This window comes from Antechinus flavipes, chromosome 1, assembly GCF_016432865.1.
Source record: "Antechinus flavipes isolate AdamAnt ecotype Samford, QLD, Australia chromosome 1, AdamAnt_v2, whole genome shotgun sequence".
In the NCBI taxonomy this organism is placed as follows: Eukaryota; Metazoa; Chordata; class Mammalia; order Dasyuromorphia; family Dasyuridae; genus Antechinus; species Antechinus flavipes.
In genome coordinates, this window is record NC_067398.1 from 48,643,326 (window position 1) to 48,661,809 (window position 18,484).

General features: G+C 53.5%; 2 protein-coding genes across 6 annotated transcripts; one reads left to right on the forward strand and one right to left on the reverse strand.

Annotated features, from left to right (window-relative positions):
- Positions 1–68: 68 nt before the first annotated feature.
- OGG1 (8-oxoguanine DNA glycosylase) lies at positions 69–2,842 on the forward strand. Of its 3 annotated transcripts, none has more exons than XM_051981824.1 (7): positions 69–763; positions 902–1,131; positions 1,207–1,419; positions 1,653–1,834; positions 1,990–2,140; positions 2,228–2,327; positions 2,369–2,842. In XM_051981824.1, the coding sequence occupies exons 1-7, from the start codon at positions 657–659 to the stop codon at positions 2,508–2,510; spliced, it is 1,125 nt and encodes a 374-aa protein (XP_051837784.1). In that variant the 5' UTR covers positions 69–656; the 3' UTR covers positions 2,511–2,842. The 3 variants fall into 3 exon arrangements, with proteins under 3 accessions (XP_051837784.1, XP_051837767.1, XP_051837775.1); XM_051981807.1 differs by having other exon boundaries at positions 1,207–1,386; positions 2,228–2,277; positions 2,419–2,842; XM_051981815.1 differs by lacking the exon at positions 2,228–2,327 and having other exon boundaries at positions 1,207–1,386; positions 2,419–2,842.
- Positions 2,779–14,493, reverse strand: CAMK1 (calcium/calmodulin dependent protein kinase I). Of its 3 annotated transcripts, XM_051981793.1 has the most exons (12): positions 14,060–14,477; positions 11,121–11,238; positions 8,996–9,127; positions 7,156–7,230; positions 6,634–6,772; positions 5,495–5,621; positions 5,290–5,365; positions 4,911–5,023; positions 4,128–4,206; positions 3,937–4,024; positions 3,522–3,639; positions 2,779–3,426 (listed from the first exon to the last, which is right to left on the reverse strand). In XM_051981793.1, the coding sequence occupies exons 2-12, from the start codon at positions 11,204–11,206 to the stop codon at positions 3,347–3,349; spliced, it is 1,113 nt and encodes a 370-aa protein (XP_051837753.1). In that variant the 5' UTR covers positions 11,207–11,238; positions 14,060–14,477; the 3' UTR covers positions 2,779–3,346. The 3 variants fall into 3 exon arrangements, with proteins under 3 accessions (XP_051837753.1, XP_051837735.1, XP_051837744.1); XM_051981775.1 differs by lacking the exons at positions 2,779–3,426; positions 3,522–3,639; positions 3,937–4,024; positions 4,128–4,206 and having other exon boundaries at positions 4,213–5,023; positions 14,060–14,493; XM_051981784.1 differs by lacking the exons at positions 2,779–3,426; positions 3,522–3,639; positions 3,937–4,024; positions 4,128–4,206; positions 14,060–14,477 and adding an exon at positions 13,139–13,235 and having other exon boundaries at positions 4,213–5,023.
- Positions 14,494–18,484: the final 3,991 nt, after the last annotated feature.

An 18,484-nucleotide genomic window follows, 5' to 3' on the forward strand; every position in this document is an offset into this window, starting at 1 on the left:
GGAACAGATGGGATGGGAGGGGAGGATGGAGAAATAGTACTCGCTACGGAGATGCAGCAGGCGGCCCAGTGGCAGCCAGAGGCCGTGGGAAGAAGGGGGAGGGGCTCCGATTAGAACCCGCCGCCCGCGAGACTACCGCCTAGCTTCCCTAGCCCCTCCTTGGAGCTCTCCCGCTACCTCCGCTCTGGATAGGCTGATGTCTCCTGAGCGGGCGGGGATTTTAAGGATCCTGCTTCCGGTTGCGAGTGTCTCGGATTGCAAAAGTATCGCGTGAGCTGAACGCCTCGCGCGCTTTTAAGGCGACTTCCGACTCTGCGCAGCAGATCGCAACGCTAAAGTGTAAAAGACTAGTCTGGAGAGGGAAGTGGCCTAGAGAGGCGGGGCCTGCTTGATGCTGGGAAATGGTGCGAAGCTTTGATGGGAAACAAAGTCCGCCTAGCTTGAGCGGGAAAAAATAAACGCTATCCCGAGAACCATGGGCGGGGTTTGGGGGTGAGAAGAATCCAGAATAGGCGGGACTTCTCCCAGTGATATCCAGAGTGGATGGAGCGCTGAGGAGAGGCGGGGCTAAGTTGGTTAAGACTCGCGCGGAGGAGGTCCTTAAAGGGCTGGTGCCCGGTCCCCCCTCCGGCTGGTTTGGGGCGGAGGGCGGGGGCATGCAGCATCGCACCCTCGCTTCGGCCCCGGGCCTTTGGGCTTCCATCCCCTGTCCACGATCTGAGCTGGACTTGGACCTGGTCCTATCTTCGGGCCAGTCCTTCAGGTGAGCGACGGCGGCTCCATGTGCCCGGGCGTCCCCTGGAGCTCTGGGAAGGGGAGGTTGGGGAAGGGATCCTCGGACACTGGAAGGGAGGCGCAGGCTCAGCGGGCGGACTCTGCCTGTCTCTCTCCCTCGTACCAGCTGGAGAGAGCAGAGCCCGAGGCACTGGACGGGCGTCCTGGACGGCCGGCTGTGGACGCTGACCCAAGCGGACGGGCGGCTGCACTACACCGTGTACGGGGAGTCGGCCGGGCCCGGGGCTCCGCACACCCTGCGCCGCTTCTTTCAGCTCCACGTCCGCCTGGCCGACCTGTACCGGCATTGGGCCTCCGCGGACCCCCACTTCCGAGAAGTGGCCCCGAGATTCCCGGGTAAGCAGGAGGCCGGGGCGCTGTTCGAGGGGCGGGCGATCCGGAGCCCGGCTGACGTCCCTCCTCCCCCCGCAGGGGTCCGGCTGCTCAGACAGGAGCCCGTGGAATGCCTCTTCTCCTTCATATGCTCCTCCAACAATCACCTCTCCAGGATCACCGGGATGGTGCAGCGGCTGTGCGCGCACTTGGGGCCGCCGCTGGGCCAGCTGGACGGCGTCTCCTACCACGGCTTCCCCAGCTTGCAGGCTCTAGCCCGTGAGCCCGCCCCGCCTGCCCCCGCAGCCCCCCGCTCAGCGGCAGACGGGGCGCCCCGTCCCTCCTCCGCACCCCCGCCCGACTCTCCGCGGTTCGGGAGCAGAGGCTGCCCCGTGGGCACTGTTCTTCCTTTACGCTTTTAACGGGCCTCGGGTCTTCCCACCGGGCTGTCCCGCAGGGCAGGGTGATGCATTTTTTCCCATCTGGGCCCTTCGAGCCCTAGACTGGGGTGTTGAGCTCACCGCGTTGCCCAACTCTCCCTGCAGAAGCTGAGGTGGAGCCTCAACTCCGGGAGCTGGGTTTTGGGTACCGGGCCCGCTTTGTGAGTGAGAGCGCCCGCGCCATCCTGAATGACCGGGGGGGACTCGGTTGGCTGCAGCAGCTCCGTTCGGTGTCCTACGAGGAAGCCCAACAGAACCTCTGCTCGCTGCCTGGGGTCGGGATAAAGGTAAGGCCCGGGAAGATGCCCAGCGCCCGTCACTTCTTTGGGGCCCAGTGTACACACACAGGCAGCTTTGCAAGCAAATGGAGCTCACAAGTGAGAGATTGGGTGAGATGAGGAGGACCGAGGAACAGACTGGATCCTGAACTGCTTTGTTGAAGGTGGCGGACTGCGTGTGTCTCATGGCGCTGGACAAGCCCCAAGCTGTGCCCGTGGATGTCCACGTCTGGCAGATCGCCCGCCGGGACTACGGCTGGCAGCCTGCTTCCAAGGGTCAGAAGAGCCTGAGCCAGAAGGCCAGCAAAGAGCTGGGTGAGCCGAGTCCTGGGGCTGGGCTGGGAGGGGAGGGGAGGCATCATCAGGAAAGCGGTAGGTGCAGCAGCAGTCCTTCTGTTGTAGGAGACTTCTTCCGCAGCCTGTGGGGGCCCTATGCTGGCTGGACTCAAGCGGTTAGTGTCTTATTTCCCAGGACCTCCCCTAGCCTTTGTTCTGTTCATGTGTGTGTGTGTGCAGTGTCATTCTGCTCCCTCCCACTTCAAGCCCACAGGACTTGCAGGGGAAGACTGCCTACCCCTGGTTTCTTTCTTTAGGTGCTCTTCTGTGCAGACCTGAGACAGATCCCCAAACCGCAGATTCTCCAGGAAAAGGCAAAGCCTCGGAAGCGCAAAAAGCAGACCTCTGAGGGAAGCAGGGGCCCAATGTCAGGGCAGGAGGCTACTGGAAAACCAGGGTGACGGAAAACTGCCTCACTCTCCAGTCCTCACCAGGGACAGATCCCCTCCTTTCCCTCTCCTCACCTCTGCCCAGTGTTGGGCTTGGGGGTTCCATCTGACTTTCAGCATCTACCTCAGAGGCAATTTATATCCCATAGCAGATGGTCAGTTGAGCACTATTGGGGAAAGGTAAGGATTGGGAAATGCCAGCTAAGCTGGAGAGACAACACGATCCAATGGTTTTAACCTCTTCCCTTTAATAAAAGAATGAACAATAAAATAGAAATATTTGTTTGGAAAATGAGTGGATCTCTTGACCAGAACATGGGATGTAATGGGGAGCACTGAGAGAGGAGAAGTCACTTCACATGTCTCTTCTCAGGGCCCTGACTCCCTCAACAACTTCCCCGATCAGCTCCCTGCCCTTGCCAGAGGCCAGGGTGATCAGAGTGAGGTGCTAGAAAGGGGTCAGGAAAAGGGTCCAAAACCAGGCCAGAGGGAACAGAAGAGGTCAGTCCTCCCTTCAAGAGAAGCCTGGGCTGAAGAAAGAAGAAGAGGAGACTTTCCTGGGACAGGACGGGATGGGAAGAGAGGGGAAGAGCAGAGGGCATTTTACCCCTTCCCAAACAATTGGCAGCTCTAACCCCTTCTGCCCTGCAGCATCCTCTGGAGTATAATGGCTTCTCTTTGGCAGGTTCCACTCTAGCCCCTTCCCCAGGAGCTAACCCACCACCACTCTTCCCCTGAGGATGGAGCCCTCCCTCCTCCAAATTCCCAACCTCCAGCAACTGTGTCAAAGGCTGCTCTAGAGCTGGGGTGGGCGAGTGGCCGCCAGTTCCGGGGAAGACTCTGCACAGCAGTCCCTGCAGCAGCCAACGTGGGGACCTGGCAAGGAGAAGAGCATGGACCTTGGAGGGGGGCTCAGTAATGGAAGGTGCCTCTGGGACCAGCCGCCTCCCTCCCCCACACCGTGGCCTCACCCCCGCCTGTCTCGGGTGCCAGCAGCTCCCCGTGGCTGGTTTGGCCGGGGCCGTCCTGACTGGTGCCCAGCTGAAGCCTCCGCATGTGCCGCACCACTGCTGTGGCGTTGAAGGCTTGCTAAAGGGAGGGGAACCATGGAGAAGGTTAGGGCACTGGCCATGGCTCCATCAGCCCGGCCCGGGAGCCCACGGGGAAGGAAGGAAGGAAGTCTGTGGGGAGCCCGGCCCCCCACTTGCAGAGAGGCGGAGGGAGCCCCTGGCACCGGCTGCTCCCGGGAGGCTGGAGGGACCTGAGAGGGAACCTGACCCGGCCCACGAGGCTCGGGTATGTCAGGGAGAACAGAGGCCGGGGCCTGGGACAGACTGAGCCAGAGGGAAGAGCTGCAACGGGCCGGGGGGAGAGCTGCAGCCTCACCTTCCACTTGCTCTTGGCAAAGTTCTTCTTGATCTGCTCGCTGACAGACTGGTGGATGTTTTTGTCCAGAGCAGTGTCTCCGGCGATCCTGAGGAAGAGGGGGCGGGGCCGGTAAGGGATGCTCCAGAGGCTGGGGGGAGGGGGGGAGGATGGGGCTGGCTCCCCTCCCCCCCAGGAGGGGCCTTCCTCACCATGGGTGCTGCAGGGCCTGCTCACAGGTGAACCTCTTCTCGGGATCCTTCTCCATCAAGTGCCGGATAAAGTCCTTGGCTTGGACCCCGAGGCGGGACAGAGACAGAGGACAATTTGATTTCATGACACCGAGGGAATGCCCGCTGCGGACGGGCACCGCCCCCCGCCCACCCATCGGCTGCGGGGGAGGGGGGGCAGACTCCTCCGCGGCTCGGCGGAAACCCGCCCTTGGGGAAGCACCCCAGGACGCCCCAGGACACTTTAATCCGCCGGGCCCTTCCGCAGGCAGGTGGGAATCACGCGCCAATAAGGAGGGGCACTCGTTTTTCGCTGTTTTTGTGGATTTTACTTCCGGCCGGGGTAAAGCAGCCGGGGGTGTTTATCCTGGAGAAAACGGAGGGGGAAAGGGACCGGGAGGGTATTGGAGGGGCTCTCAATCAGAGGAAGGCTCATTAGATTGGCTCTGCGGGGTGGGGGAGGGGCAGAACCAGATGGAAACTGCGAGAAGAAAAGTTGGGCTTCGTGTCGGGAGCACAAACCCGCCGAAATGGGGGCCTCGAGAAGTGTGAGCGCCACCTCCTGGGCAGAGTCCGAGCCTGGGTGCCTGAGGGCCGGCTGGAGGGGACTTTCTCCCGTACAGTTTAGAGAGTTGCCCGTGGGCCCTTCCAACCGCCGCCATGGGATCGGGGAAGGAGGGTTTACAAAGGTCTCGGGATCCGGGCAAGGGCGTCCTCGGGGAGGGAGATTCAGGGCCAGGAGCAAGACCGAGTGGGGGGCGGTACCCGAGTCAGAGATGTCGTCCCAGTACGGAGAATCAAACTCGTACTCGGCCCTCAGGATCTGCTCAAAGAGTTTGGCGTCGTTCTCGTCGTAGAAAGGGGGGTAACCGCAGAGCCTGATGGGGAGGAAGAGCGGGAACACTGACGTCCTAGTCCCCTATTTGTCCCTTACCCCTCGGGAGCCGGGGGGCACAGAACATCCCCGTTTTGTAGATTGTGAGACTGAGCCCTAGGGAGACCAAGCGACTTGTCCAGCGAGTTACAGGCGGGGCAAATGCCCACGTTTCCTGTTCCAAGGCCCAGAAGGGGAGGAAGGGAGGGAGGGAGGAAGGGCTTTCCCCGGGGCTCGCCCTCCCCCACCCCGGTCCTGACCCCTACTCACAGGATATAGGCGATTACGCCAATGGACCAACAATCCACAGCCTTGCTGTAAGGTTTCTGCGCCAAGACTTCGGGGGCTGCGAAAGTGGGAGAGATGGCGGTTGTGTGGCAGCGTCGGGTAGGAAGGAAGCAGCCGCCCCCACCTTGGAGAACTCACTGCCCCCCAAGCTGGCTGAAGTCGCGCCCCTCTCGGACTTGCCCCCTACCTACGTATCCCGGAGTGCCGCAGGCGGTGGAGAGCACGCTGCCCGAGCCCTCCATCTTGGAGAGCCCAAAGTCGGAGATCATGATCTTGGAGTCCTCCTCCAGGCTGTAGTAAAGCAGGTTCTCTGGCTTTGGGAGAAGAGTCATCCTCACCATCCGCTCGGGGAGGCCTTGGCCACTGACACTGCTCTTTTGCCTTAGTTAGCTCTCAGAATCCGATTTGGAAAGGACGCGGGGACCCCCGCCTAGAGCCTTGCTAAAACGTATTCCTACTCCTCTTCAAGGCCCCGGTGAGGGAGGCTTCCTGTCGTCTGGGGCAGTCTCCCACTGGAGAGTCGGCCCATCTCTGGAGCCGGTTGGGATCGGTTCCCATCCTCCTCCAGAGTCGCTCTGCTTCCTAGCTGATGTCATTTGCAAATTTGATAAGCGTGCCATTTATATCTTTATATAAGTCACTGGTAAAATGATCTCATTCCATCTTCACAACAGCCCTTTGAGGTAGGGCAAGCACATTATCCCCACTTTACAAATAAGGAAACAGGTCCCCAAATGCTCAAAGGCCACATGATGAGTTGGTCAATGGCCCAGATGGGATGAGAGCCCAGGCCCCTGACCCCCAGTTCGAGACCCTTCTTGTTACCTTATCCCTCCCCCGCTTCTCAGTTCTGATCCTCTTTTCTCTGCTCCAGCTCCATTTCCCCATCCACCACCCTCTTTTTTCAAGATCCTCTCTGATCTTTTTAAATAAATTAGATTTAAATTTATTTTAATCAGGTAATTCATTTTTTCTTTTTAAAATTATTGTTTTATTGTTGAGTTGTTTTTACATCAAAATTATTTCCAGATATATCCCCACTACCCTCACCCACATGACTGACAAATAAGCCTTTCCTCTAAACAAACAAGAATAAGCAAAGCCAACTAACACAGCAATCATATCTGACATCAAAGGAAAGGGATACCCCGCCCCAATCGCCTCTCTATTGAAAGGAGGTGAGGGGGTACATTTCCCCAAAGCTTCTCCAAAGCCACCATTGATCATTGTAACAAGACGTCATTCAGGTTTCCTCATTTCTTCTCCAAGCCTTCCCAACCCATTGTATTGCTCACTGCACCCCCTTCCTCCAAAACCCTCTCTTACCTTGAGATCTCTGTGTACAATGCCCATGTCATGGAGATACTTGACAGCGTCCAGCACCTGGCAGATTAATCGGCTGGCATCGCGTTCTGTGTAGAAGCCCTTCTCCACTATTCGATCAAAGAGCTCGCCTCCAGACACCCTGAAGTGGAAAGAGCGGGCTAGGGGCAGTGCTTTCCCCGGACCCTCCTCTGGCCTCCAAGGCCCCTTGGAAGCTCTTAGATTGCTAATGGGAGGAGGACGCCTCAGAAGGTTGGAGGGGAAGGAAGGAAGGAAGCCAGAAAAACAGATGTCCAAAGTCTGATCTGAGGCAGGAATGGGGCCAGATCAAAGAGGGAGCTGGAATGGAGTCAAGAAAAGATGGGGTGGAGGAACCTGGGGCAGGAGTGAGCTGAGAAGGAAGGGGCAGATGGCCTGGCCAGCAGAAAGGCCATGAGAAAGGGACGGGGCAGGAGTGAGCTGAGAAGCAAGGGGGACGTCTGAGACAAGAGCAGAGGGGGGTGGTTGGGAGGGCCGGGTCCTCACAGTTGCATGATGAGGTAGAGGTGACCACCACACTCATAGATGTCGTCCAAGGCCACGATGTTGGGGTGTTTGATCCTAGGAGAAGAAATGGAGGGGAGGTTTAGAGCCGAGGGCCGGCCCAGAGGCCTCTCACCACCCGCTGCCCAAACTTCATTAAGGAGGAGCTGGCAGGAGACAAGAGCAAGGCAACGTTACCCCCTGCAATTACATGAAAGACCCTCCAATTCTGGTGATGTGAGGGTTCCTTCTGTCCACTCAAAAGCCTGCTCAACATGGAAGTTGTGGCCAAATAAACACACCGCGAGCTGGCCAGAAAACAGGCGTCCCAAAAACCATACCCGCAAACAGTACATCGCTGGGCTTGCCTCCAAACCTCTCTGAAGGTTTGTTCTCAACAGCCCTAAATGACCCAGGACCACGAAGAGGCAGGGAGAACGCTAGTGGGGAGTAACACTTGATATTGGGGCGCTTAAATTTTTTTCTTTGTCAGGCCTGTGATTTCACTGAAATTTTCTAGAATGAGACATTCCCTTCTAGGAAAGAAGGAAACAGCCTATATTAAGCACCCACCACGTGCCGGGCCCAAACATTATTTCATTTGATCCTCACAGCACCCTGGAAGGGGGTACTACTATGAGCCTGACTTTACAGCTGAGGAAACTGAGGCAGAAGACAAATGACACGCCCAGAGTCACAAAGTAGGAAGGGTCTGAAGCAGGATTGGAACCTGATTTTGGGCCCCTGGCCCTTCTAAAAGCTGTGGCCCCTAGCTGCCTCGGCTAATGCAGGTGACAACTGTCCTGCAATTCAAAAGTTGAAAGAGCTGCTCAGGGCCATGACATTTTGCTCAGGAAAAAATAGCTACCCCGTGTCCAAGACAGGGTAGGAACTGAGGCTTTCCTGATGTGGCTCTCTCGTGATTACATCACAACACCCAGTCTCCTCCGGACTGCCTCTCCCTTCATTTATTAAGCCCACAGAAACAGTAAGAGCACCAGGCAAGCTTTTGGGGTTGGAGCCCTCCCCCTTCCCCGGCCAGAATAGGGGATTCGACCAGCAGCGGGCAGGAGCACCAGGCTGCTAGTCTATGTATCTGGCTGTGTTGGAACCTCTGCGTAATAAGGGAGGAAAGAATCCCAGTGCTGGTGGTCTCTGTACCAGAGGAGGAAGCCATGAAGTTGATGGGCTCGGGGCACAGGGCCAGGGGTCTGACTTCTGATGGCAAACCTGGAGGCTGCTAGAAATGCGGGACGCGGCAGCCGTCCTTTCACAGCAGAAAGCTGCTGCTGAAAAAGCCACGCCAGGAATCTGAGACCAGGGGAAGGCAGCAATGCGAGGGCTCTCAGGCAGCAGCATCGTGTGGCAGAGAGTGTGGGCTCGGAGTCAGGATGATCAATCCACCCAAATAACGTCCTCCTTCCCACATGCCCTAGTTTTGTAATTCTGAGCCAAGTCCCAGATCATCAAGCCTCAGTTTCCTTATCTGTAAAATGAGGATTATAGCATCTACTTCACATAGAAGTTTAAATACCATAATATGGGGAAAGTATTTTGTGAATTTTGAAGCCCTATTTAAATGTTATTATTATTATTATTATCAGTTATTCAACAAAGCCATCAATTGCTGCATCAGTCAAAGGGTCCTTGGTTCAGATCCCAGTATTCCCACTATCCCTCAGATTGGAGCAATGATAATGACTAAAAAGGCAGTGCTGGGCTTGGGTCAAGTTTGTCCGGGAGAGAATAAATACGGAGCTATGGACTGAGGCAAAGCCACCCCAAGAATGGGGGGGTCGGAGTGGGATGATTCCCCACGGGAGCTAGCCCAGCTCCCACCCACTTGTGCAGCACGGCGATCTCATTCTCAATGCTGCTTTCCTTGCCCTCCAAGGCTTTCTTGGCGATGCATTTGATGGCCACAAGTTTCTGGGTGGTCTTTTCTTCAGCCAGTATCACCTCGGAGAATGCTCCCCTGCCAGGGTAAAGAGGGCGAATAGTGAGGTAGGGGAGGGGGAGAGGAAGTGAGAAATGCTTCCATTCCACGCTCTTGGGGGAATGGGAAGCTTACAACCACTGAGGGGGGGACCTGAGGCCCCCCACCACTGCCCACTCCCATTAGTTTCCCTGAGGCAGTGAGGAGGAAAGCTTCAGCAAGTGTATTCAGAGGGAGGTACAGCCCTGCCCCAAAGTCATACATTTAACCTCCCATCAGGCTGGACAGTTCCTGGATGTCCTCCTGAGTGGCAAGTCGCTGGACCTGGGATCAGGAAGCTTGGGTTCTAACTCTGCTCAGTAAGTTCCCTGTGGGAGCCTGCCCAGCTTGCCCAGCCTCTCAGGACCTCGTTTTGATTGTCTACAGTTGAGGGAATGATGTAGACGGGCTCTACCTAACAGGACTGTAGGAGAATTAAAGGAGAGAAAGAGCATCTTTCATGTGACTCCCATGAGGGGACAAGAGGACCAAAAACTAATGTCTATTAATGCAATGGAAAGAGAGGATGAGGAATTCAGGGGTGATGAGGAGGATCTTGGCAGCCCTCAAATCACGTCCGAGCTTAGAACGGAGGACTCCGTAGATGAAATAGAAAGGGGAAGATGCTACAGCTTCCTCATTCCTGCAAGAAGCTTGCCCCCCACTGTTATCCTTGCCTGGCTTGCACAGAGTAACAACCAAAAAGCAAAGAAGATGGGGGGATTCTGGGGGCTAGGAGCCTTTGGAAGCTCTGGAATTACTTGAAAATAGTAGAAAGCAAACCTTGCACACGAGAATCATTTTTGAAAAAGAAGCTGGATTGAGGAAGGGGAGCCTGGAGACCATCTGAGACTTGGGGACCTGAGCAGAGCTAAGCGGGAATGGGAAGAGTTAAGGTCTCTTATCTGACCAGCCCAGATTTAACATCCCCGCTGTCCTCGTACTTCACACATAGGCTGATCCATTCATCTGCCTCCAGCCAAAGGTCTTTTGCTAACCTAGCCAGACATGACCAGGTCCCGGTCCCCAATGCCCATCCGTTTCCCTGGTACAAGCCAGATTCAAAGGCAGAGTTGGATTTGGGCCAAATGTGTCCAGGAGAGAATAAATATGGAGCTATGGACTTGGGCAAAGCTAACCCAAGAACGGAGAAAGTCACGGGATGTAGCCCAGCTCCCACCCACTTGTGCTTTCTCAATGCTGCTCTCCTTGCCCTCCAAGGCTTTCTTGGCGATGCATTTAATGGCCACAGCTCTTCCTACTCTCCCCACAGGGGAAGCGAGAAGGCAATGACCCCCCACCCTCAATCTTCCCAATCTTCCCCCACTTCCTCTTTCCTTCCAGTTTCAGACTCAAATACCAAGACCTCTTGCAAGAAGAACCTCTGAAGGTTTCTTTTTTCCACTCATTTCTCCCTCCCAACCAAGTCTATTTTTGAAGCTCTTCCCAGACTTTAGCACGTACAGGGCTCGGAATAGGGAGAAGAGCCTGGATTTGAAGTGGGGGGAGGGTTGAAGTTTATCCCTTGAGTAGGGATGGGAATAGAGGGGAACCCCTGGCCTGGAAGTCTAGACATTTTCTGTAGTCCCCCTAATACTGCCTAGGGAACCTTCATCTGGACTCTGTGTTCCCGTCATTGCTCTCAATCCCCACCCCCACAGGCCAGACAAGGACCAAGGTCTCCCGCTGGCCTGCAGATGTGTCCATGGGCAGTTCCCTGGGCGGGAGTTAGCAGGAAACAGCTGAGGGGCTGGTCCGGAGAAAAACTCCATCCACTTCCTGACGGCCTAATGTCCATGTCCCAAGCCCGGTTTGGGGGAGTAAAGGCAGGACACGGTCCCCAGGCTTCTTCTGCATCCCTTCCAGCCCAGTCCCCCTCTGTCTGCCAGCCAGCTCTCAGAAGCCCTGTTCTGTAACCTTGCCCCGGCTTCCCTAGCCCAGCCCTGCTTCATCTGCAAGAGAAGGCAGAGAGCGAACAGAAGGCATCACTTACGTGCCCAGGACATCCCGGAATTCATAAATGTCCCGAATGTCATCTGCGTGCTTCTTCCAGCTGGGTCCATCCACTTCCCGAGGCATTGCCCACTGACTGCTGGCTGCAGCCAGGGCTCCTGGGGATGGCACAGCTTGGGCTCAGGGGGAGCATGGCCACTCCGAGCCCCTGTTCCTGCTTCCTCTTTCCTAATTCTAGACCATCCTCCTTCCCATCTCTTTCATCTCTTCATCCCTTGAATAACAGGGACTCTAAAAATTAAACATGGTCCAAACCAGAGCTCCTGTTGTCTACACACACATACACACACAGACACTATAATTGGTAACATAATGGTGGGAACACTCTGAAGTGACCTGAGAGATGACTGGTGAAATTCCAGTAAGGTGGGAAGGTCCTTGATCAAGTTGCTGATCTCCTGGGGTTACGTTCAGGGTATCCCTTTGTCCTCCTCCTCCTCTTCTTCCTCCTCCTCCCTCAGAAAACAGGTTCCCTGCTCCCCCTCTGCCTCCAGTAATATCTCAGCCACATTTTAAAATAGCTCCATTTGCACCGTTGCCATGACAACAGCAGCCACATCTGGAACAGCTGGTACTCCCTCATCCTCCCACCTCTTCTGACCATCATCTCCTATTCCTGCCCCACCCAAAGCAGATTCCTAGACCTCTAGGCCTTGTCCCAAACCCCTGTCCTTAATTTCTGGCCTCCTTGAACTCTACTTGGCCCCTCCCTCATACACAGCTTCCAGCTCAAACTGGCACCTAAAATTTGAGTACCAAGCACGGCCAGGCTCCTCTGCTTAATCTAATGCCTTACTCTGATTTCCCCAGCAAGGGGACTCGGTTTCCACCAGCTTCCACCCAAAATATCTCAAATTCATCCTAAGCCCCCTACCTAATCCACATCCTAAATTTAGGAATCCTTCTAAGAAAGCTCCAGGAAGGATGGGAAGTGAGCAGTGATTCCAATTCTCTAATTGGGGAAACTAAGACCTTGCATTACGCAAGAGTTTAATTCAATGTTTTCCCAGGAAGCTTGATAATTAGTCTCAGTTCTGCTCCCTGAGCTAAAAGGGGACTGATCTAAGGAGAAAATCTAAGGTGGAAAAGTGATAACCCATGAGATTCTGAGCTATAGGGAAGCAGTGAAAAGAGCTCCTTGTCTCAACTTTCTCACCTGAAAAAGGAAGGTGTTGGGCTAAATGATATCCAGGGCCCTTTCTCTCTTTTCCATTCTCTGAATCTAGGGAATCAGGAGACTGTCTCCTAGCATGGGGCCCCCATTAATGAGCTATGTGTTTGGGGGTTCTGTGACTTTCCCTCACTAAATCTGTTTCTTCATTAAGAAAAGGAAATTGGACTGGCTGATCATTAATATGGAAGACCAGAATTTTACAAAGCTCCCAGAATTAACAATGATTGCATAGGGGACATATCCCTGGACATCCAGAGATCCAGATGGATTTTCCCAAAGGAAAAGTGGTCAGAAAGAGTAGGGTAATGAAGAAGTGTAAAATGGAGCTTCCCTGACTCTGGTCCCACCCTCAGCCCCTCCGCCACAGTCTGATTTCCTCAGGCATCAGGCAGGCTCTCCATTTAGTGCAGCCCAGGCCAGAGCCTGAGTTTGGGTGGTCAGACTGGACTATCCAGTCCCCAGGGAAGCCCAGATGTTCAAGCAGGAAACAAAGCAAGGGACTGAAGGCCTGAAGGTAGGACATGATCCACACCTCCCTCACTGTCAGTCCTCTGTTGGGCCAACTTTTCAACAGACTCCCCAAAAGCCCAGGACACCTCTAACCCAGAAAGAGTGCAGCACTAGTATGTTCTGGCAGTAAAGTCTCTTTCCCTTGCCCCACGTAGCCCCCCTCCCCAGCTCAGGCTCCAGAGCCAAAAACGGCAAGATGAAAGTTTAAAGATGAATGATGGCCGAATCCTGAGCTCCGTGAAACCCCAAGCGCAGAGACGGCCCTCCCCGGGACAGAACAACACATGGGGGCGCATACCTTAACCCATCCACACCTGCATACTCACGCGTCCCCCAATCTAGGACACAGCAACACCCAAACCTCGGGAACAAGAGACGGACACCCCTGAACTCCACTTCTCCCGTATGCCTTCGGTTGGACACACCCTAACACTCCTCTAAGTGGAGGGGGGAGGGTTGGACTTTATGACAGCTCATTTGAGCATCCTATGATCCTCCCATAATGCAGACACACACGCCCCTTCAATAACCATATACCTTAGGTCTTGCACACAATACAAACACAGAGCAACATATGTTCGGGCAAAATGCTGACTCTTGTCCAGGGAAGGGGAGCAGCGGCCCCAGGCCCAGAGATCCGCACTCCCGGAGGACCAACCACTCTACACGCCCCCTCCCCCCCCCCCCCAGAGCAGATTGGCCCGTGGGGTGGAATCCAGGGCCGGCTCACTTATCCCTACTTCACCCCTTCCCCATTTTAATCTCTTTATCTTTCGCTAAAACACATCCCACCCACGCCTTCATTCGGGATTCAGCCTGGGTCCCCTGGGGAGCGCCTGGGAAAAGGGGATACCGCGCTCCCACCCTGGGCCCAGAGACACACCCTACCTCCTTCTCCCCCTCCCCCTCCCCCAATCTCTGCTGAGACGAAGTACCTTTGTTTGGGACCTTTGTTTGGAAGGGAAGGCTAGGCACAAGGGCCAGTAGCCGACAGGGGGCAAAGTCCACCCAGGTAACCCTAGAAAGAACAGGTGAACATCTTGGGGAACCCTGGAAGAAGGGGCGGAGGGAGGCTATCCCCTGCAAGGAGACTCCCCGGATCCCTGAGTCCGGGATTTTCCCTTTCCTCAGCCACTGGGGATGGGACTGAGCTCAGGGCGCATGAGGGGAGAAGGGGGTCGATCCCCCCTCGGGAGGAGCCGCGGAAGATCGAGCGCAGGCTCCCTCGCGCGTACCTGAGGCTGACCCGCAGTGGGAGGGTGGGAGGTGGTGGGGTGGCTGCTTGGGTCGCTCGGGCCCCCACCCCCACCGCCTCCCGAAGCCGCCGCTGGCTCTGGCCCCGATCTCCGAGCCGCGCCGCTCCCGCCTGCCCGCCTCGGCGCTCGCCGCCGCCGCCTCCTCGCTCCGGCCCCCGGTGTCCACAATCCGCGGCCGCGGGGGCTTGTCCTCCGCCTCCCCTCGGCGACCGGACGCTCGGCGGGTTTGCTCTGATGTCAACCGGGCGGGGAGGAGTTTGTGCGGCCGCAGGAGGGGAGAGGGAGAGGAGGGAGGAGAGAGGGAGACGAGCGGAGCAGGGAGAGGGGAGGGGAGCCGAGCGGAGGCGGGGCGGGAGGAGCCCCTACAGAGCGGCCGCCGAGGGATGCGCAGGGACAGGCGAGGACCTCAAAGAAGGCAGGACAATGGATTGGGGCGGGGGGAGGGGTGGGCGGCTGCGTCTCCCGCGTGTGGAGCGGGCAGCCGGGCGGCAGAGCTGCCGAGGCTCTGAGAATGGGAAGCCTTGGCCAAGGTCGCACAGGTGGTAAGTGGGCCCCGGACTCTGGCTCCAGGTCCGGCCGCCGCCGGGGATCTTTTCCTGCCCATTGGTTCGGCCGTGTGATGGATGTCGATGTCAGGGGCGTGTGGATCAGGGCCAGGGTGGGCAGGCGGGGGCAGAGGCACCGAGCCTCGAGCTTTCCACAGAAAGGGACAGCAAGAGGTCGCAAGACCTCCCGTCACTCGAGCCCACCGGCGGCGCTGGCCGAGAGCCGGACCGGCTGGGGATCAGCAGCGAGTCGCTTCGCTTGCCGGTCTCGGCCAGCTGGGAGTTCCCTGTCTCTCAGCAGTGGACAGCTTTCTCCACAGCAACTCTGGGATCCCTCAGAAGATGGGGCCGCGTCCCGAATTTCTTCTAACTTCCGCGGCAGCCCGTTGCGGAGCGGGACACAAGAGTAAGATATGTATTTACTGCTGCTTTAGTGCCCAGGTTTAGAGGGAGAAGAGGCTCGGTTCTAGTTTTGTTCTGTTGTTTTCACTCGTGCTAACCCTTCCTGATCCCATCGGGAGTTTTCTTGGCCAAGATATCCCGGATGGTTTCCCATTTCCTTCTTCAACTCATTTTACAGATAAGGAAACTGAGGTAAAGAGTAAAGACTCGCCCAGATCCCACCCTAGTTAGTGCCTGAGGCCAGGTTCGAATGCAGGAAGATGGGTCTTTCTGACTCCGGAGACGTCATCCATTTTGACACCCCCCCAACCTTCTCTCCCGACTCCCACCCCTACCGACTCCACCTCCCCACATCTCAACCCGAACGTCCCATAAGTAACAAACTCAACTTATCCCAAACTGAAGTCACCTTTTCCCCAAAACCCTTCCTTCATTCTTGTAGTCACCCAGATTAGCAACCTCGGAGTCCTTCTCACCTTCTCACTCTCACTGACCCAATTATCTAATCTGTAGCCACGTCTGGTTTCTATCTTTGCAACACCTGCTCTATATATTCCCTTCTCCCTGGTCCACCTCCTCCCCCTCACCTCCTGCACTAAAGCCTTGGGGTTGACCTCCATCTCTCCCAACTCCAGGCCATCCTCCAAACCCCCAAACCCCCAAAGTGATCTTTCTAAAACTCAGAACTGACTGTATCAGCAAACTCCAATGGCTTCCTGTTACCTTGAGAATCAAACATAAAATTCTCTGGCTTTGGAAGTCCTTCTCAACCTAGTCTTTTTACACCTTCCTCTCCCTTCCTCATACTGGGCGATCCAGTTCTGTGCATTGCTGTACCTTAATGCTCAGGCTCCTAACCTTTTCCCTGGATGTCTGCAGTTGCTGGAATGTGCTCCTTTCTCTTTTCTGCCTCTGGGCTTCCTTCAGTCTCAGCTAAAATCCTCTCTTTTGCAAAAGGCCTTTCATTATTGTTTTTTTTTCTATGCTAGTGCCTTTCCCCAGAGATTACCTCTAATTTACTCTGCATATATTTTGTGTCTACAAAGTTGTTTCTATGTTGTTTTCTCGTTAAAATGTGAGCATCTTGAGGGCAGGGATCGTTTTGTCTTTCTATTGATTAATACAATGTTGACATTATAAACGCTACTTGAGTTGATTTGGTTGGTGACTAAATGAATAAAAAAAAAAGAAAGTTGGGGTTCAGTGAAGGTCCAAGGAGATTTGATAAGCTATTTTGGGGAGCTGTTCACTCCGTTTATTCCAGCCAAAAAGCTATCCTAAATTATCTGTGTCTATGTTTTATGAATAATAAAAGGCTGAGTGGTCCAAGAAGATCTTGGCAAACTGGGAGAGGTTGATCTATTTGTAAAGGACTCTGGGATGAGGAAGGACTGCTGTGAAATCCTCCTTTTCCTTTCTCTTCTGTTCCCTAGTCAGCAAGTGGCCTTCAGGATTGGACCCTTAGGGTTAAGAAGCAGGGGGTGAGTAAAGGTGGTTCAATAAAGAGCTACAGGAAGGACAGGATATCTGGGAGGAAGGACCTGGAACTTGTTAGAATCAGGTGAAAGAACAGCAGGTTATGTCATTGGAAGGGGGTGGAGGGAAGGAGGGGAAAAGTTGAAACATAAGTTTTTGCAAAGGTCAGTGTTGAAAAATTACCCGTGTATACGCTTTGTATATAAAAAGCTATTAAAAAAAAAAAAAAGAACAACAGGTTACCATGTGATAAAGGTCTAAGCTAAAGGTTTCATGAACTATGAACACATTAGGCAGGAGTGGATGATGGACTCCAAATTTCCAGTTTATTTGGCTCCTCTCTGCCAATGAACAGAGTACTTCCCAAGACCATTGAAAAAACAGGTCAGAAGCCAGAATAAGAGAAGTAAATTTATCCAAATGAGTGTCTGAGGAAGAAAACTGAGGAAACTGCAAGGAGAGTTGGAAGGAAGGAGATTACCTGGAAGGATCAAGAGACTCAGCTTTTAGAAAAATTAAGTTTACTTCCTTTGCAACATCATCCTTTATCTGGTATACCCGTCCTTCCTAATTCCTTCTCCTCTTTGCCCTGGGCAAAAATGCTAGGAGAATATAAAGATTTATCAAACATTTATTGAGTACCTACTCAATGTGTGAGAGTAGAGGTTGGGAAGGAGGAAACGGGAGAATGCATCTTGGATCCTGGAAATGTGGCACCCTCCAGTGGCCAGGATCTTATCCCACAACCTACGAAAACATAGGACCCCCTTCCATCATCAAATTTTAGGAAAATTCCCTATCTCTGGAGAAGCAAAATGAACTGGGTGTTCCTTCCATTAGCTGGAGATCAGGACCCTACAGGTAGGTTCAAAAGGACCGAAAATCTCCCTTCTAGGAGATTGACCTTTAAGAAGGCCTTAAACTCACTCTGAATTTTTCTGGAGCAAAGGTCCCAGACATGGGGAGAACAGAGGTTTCTAATAAGACAGAAAACGCTAAAACTCTTAGGGAAAACAAAAATAACTTACATATGTCTTATGTAGTTTATGATTAACAAAGAGCTTTCCTCCTCCTATCAGCCTTTGTGTGATAGGTAGTGTAAGAGTTTTACAAATAAACTAAAGCAAACAAGTTAAATGATTTATAGAACTATAAGTTTTAGAACAAGAAGAGACCGTACAAATCTAATTCAACTCTCTCATTTCATTTATGAGTTAACTGCCTTAGAAAAGGGAAATTATATGTCCAAAGTCACATAGAAAGTGAAATAGCATTAAATTTGAATCTGGACTCTAATCTAGTGCTTGCTTTCTGGTTTCCACTGGTTTCCACTGCTTACCAAAAACAGCTTAAAAGGACTTGGAACCTGGTCTTAAATTAATAACCACACCCTGATTACAAAAGATAAGACTTGTTCCCTTTGCCTGAAATAACTCTCTTTCCTCTCCTCAACTTTTTGAAACAGCTAGCTTTAAAATGCCTTCTCTGTTGTTTCCCCCACACCACAAAACTTTTATTATTATTATTATTTTGCATGTATATGAGTGAGCATGCTGTTTAATCAGTAAAATTTAAAACTGTCTAGTTTTTATCTGTGTATTTCTAGAACCTTAAGCAGGTACCTGTGCAGACATAATACTTAACACACAATAAATACTGTTGAATTGAAGAAAACAAACAGGCCATAAGAGCATGAAAATTGTCTCCCTAATCAAGCCCATAATTCACCCAATCCCACCTTAATAGGGGACTTGCCAGATTTTCCTCAGACTATTTGAAAGTTCAAGGAGTTAGTCTGAGACAAAGTTCTCTCCATGGATGTTGATATCAGAGAAATAGCTCACCATTTTTCATTCTTCTGATGATTCTGCAATTTATACGGTCTTTCTGGTAGTTTGTTTTAATCACAAAACACCAAATTTATTTTTAAAGTATAGCTTTATTCTCCCTAAAGATTCTGAAAGATTTAGCTGATATGAAA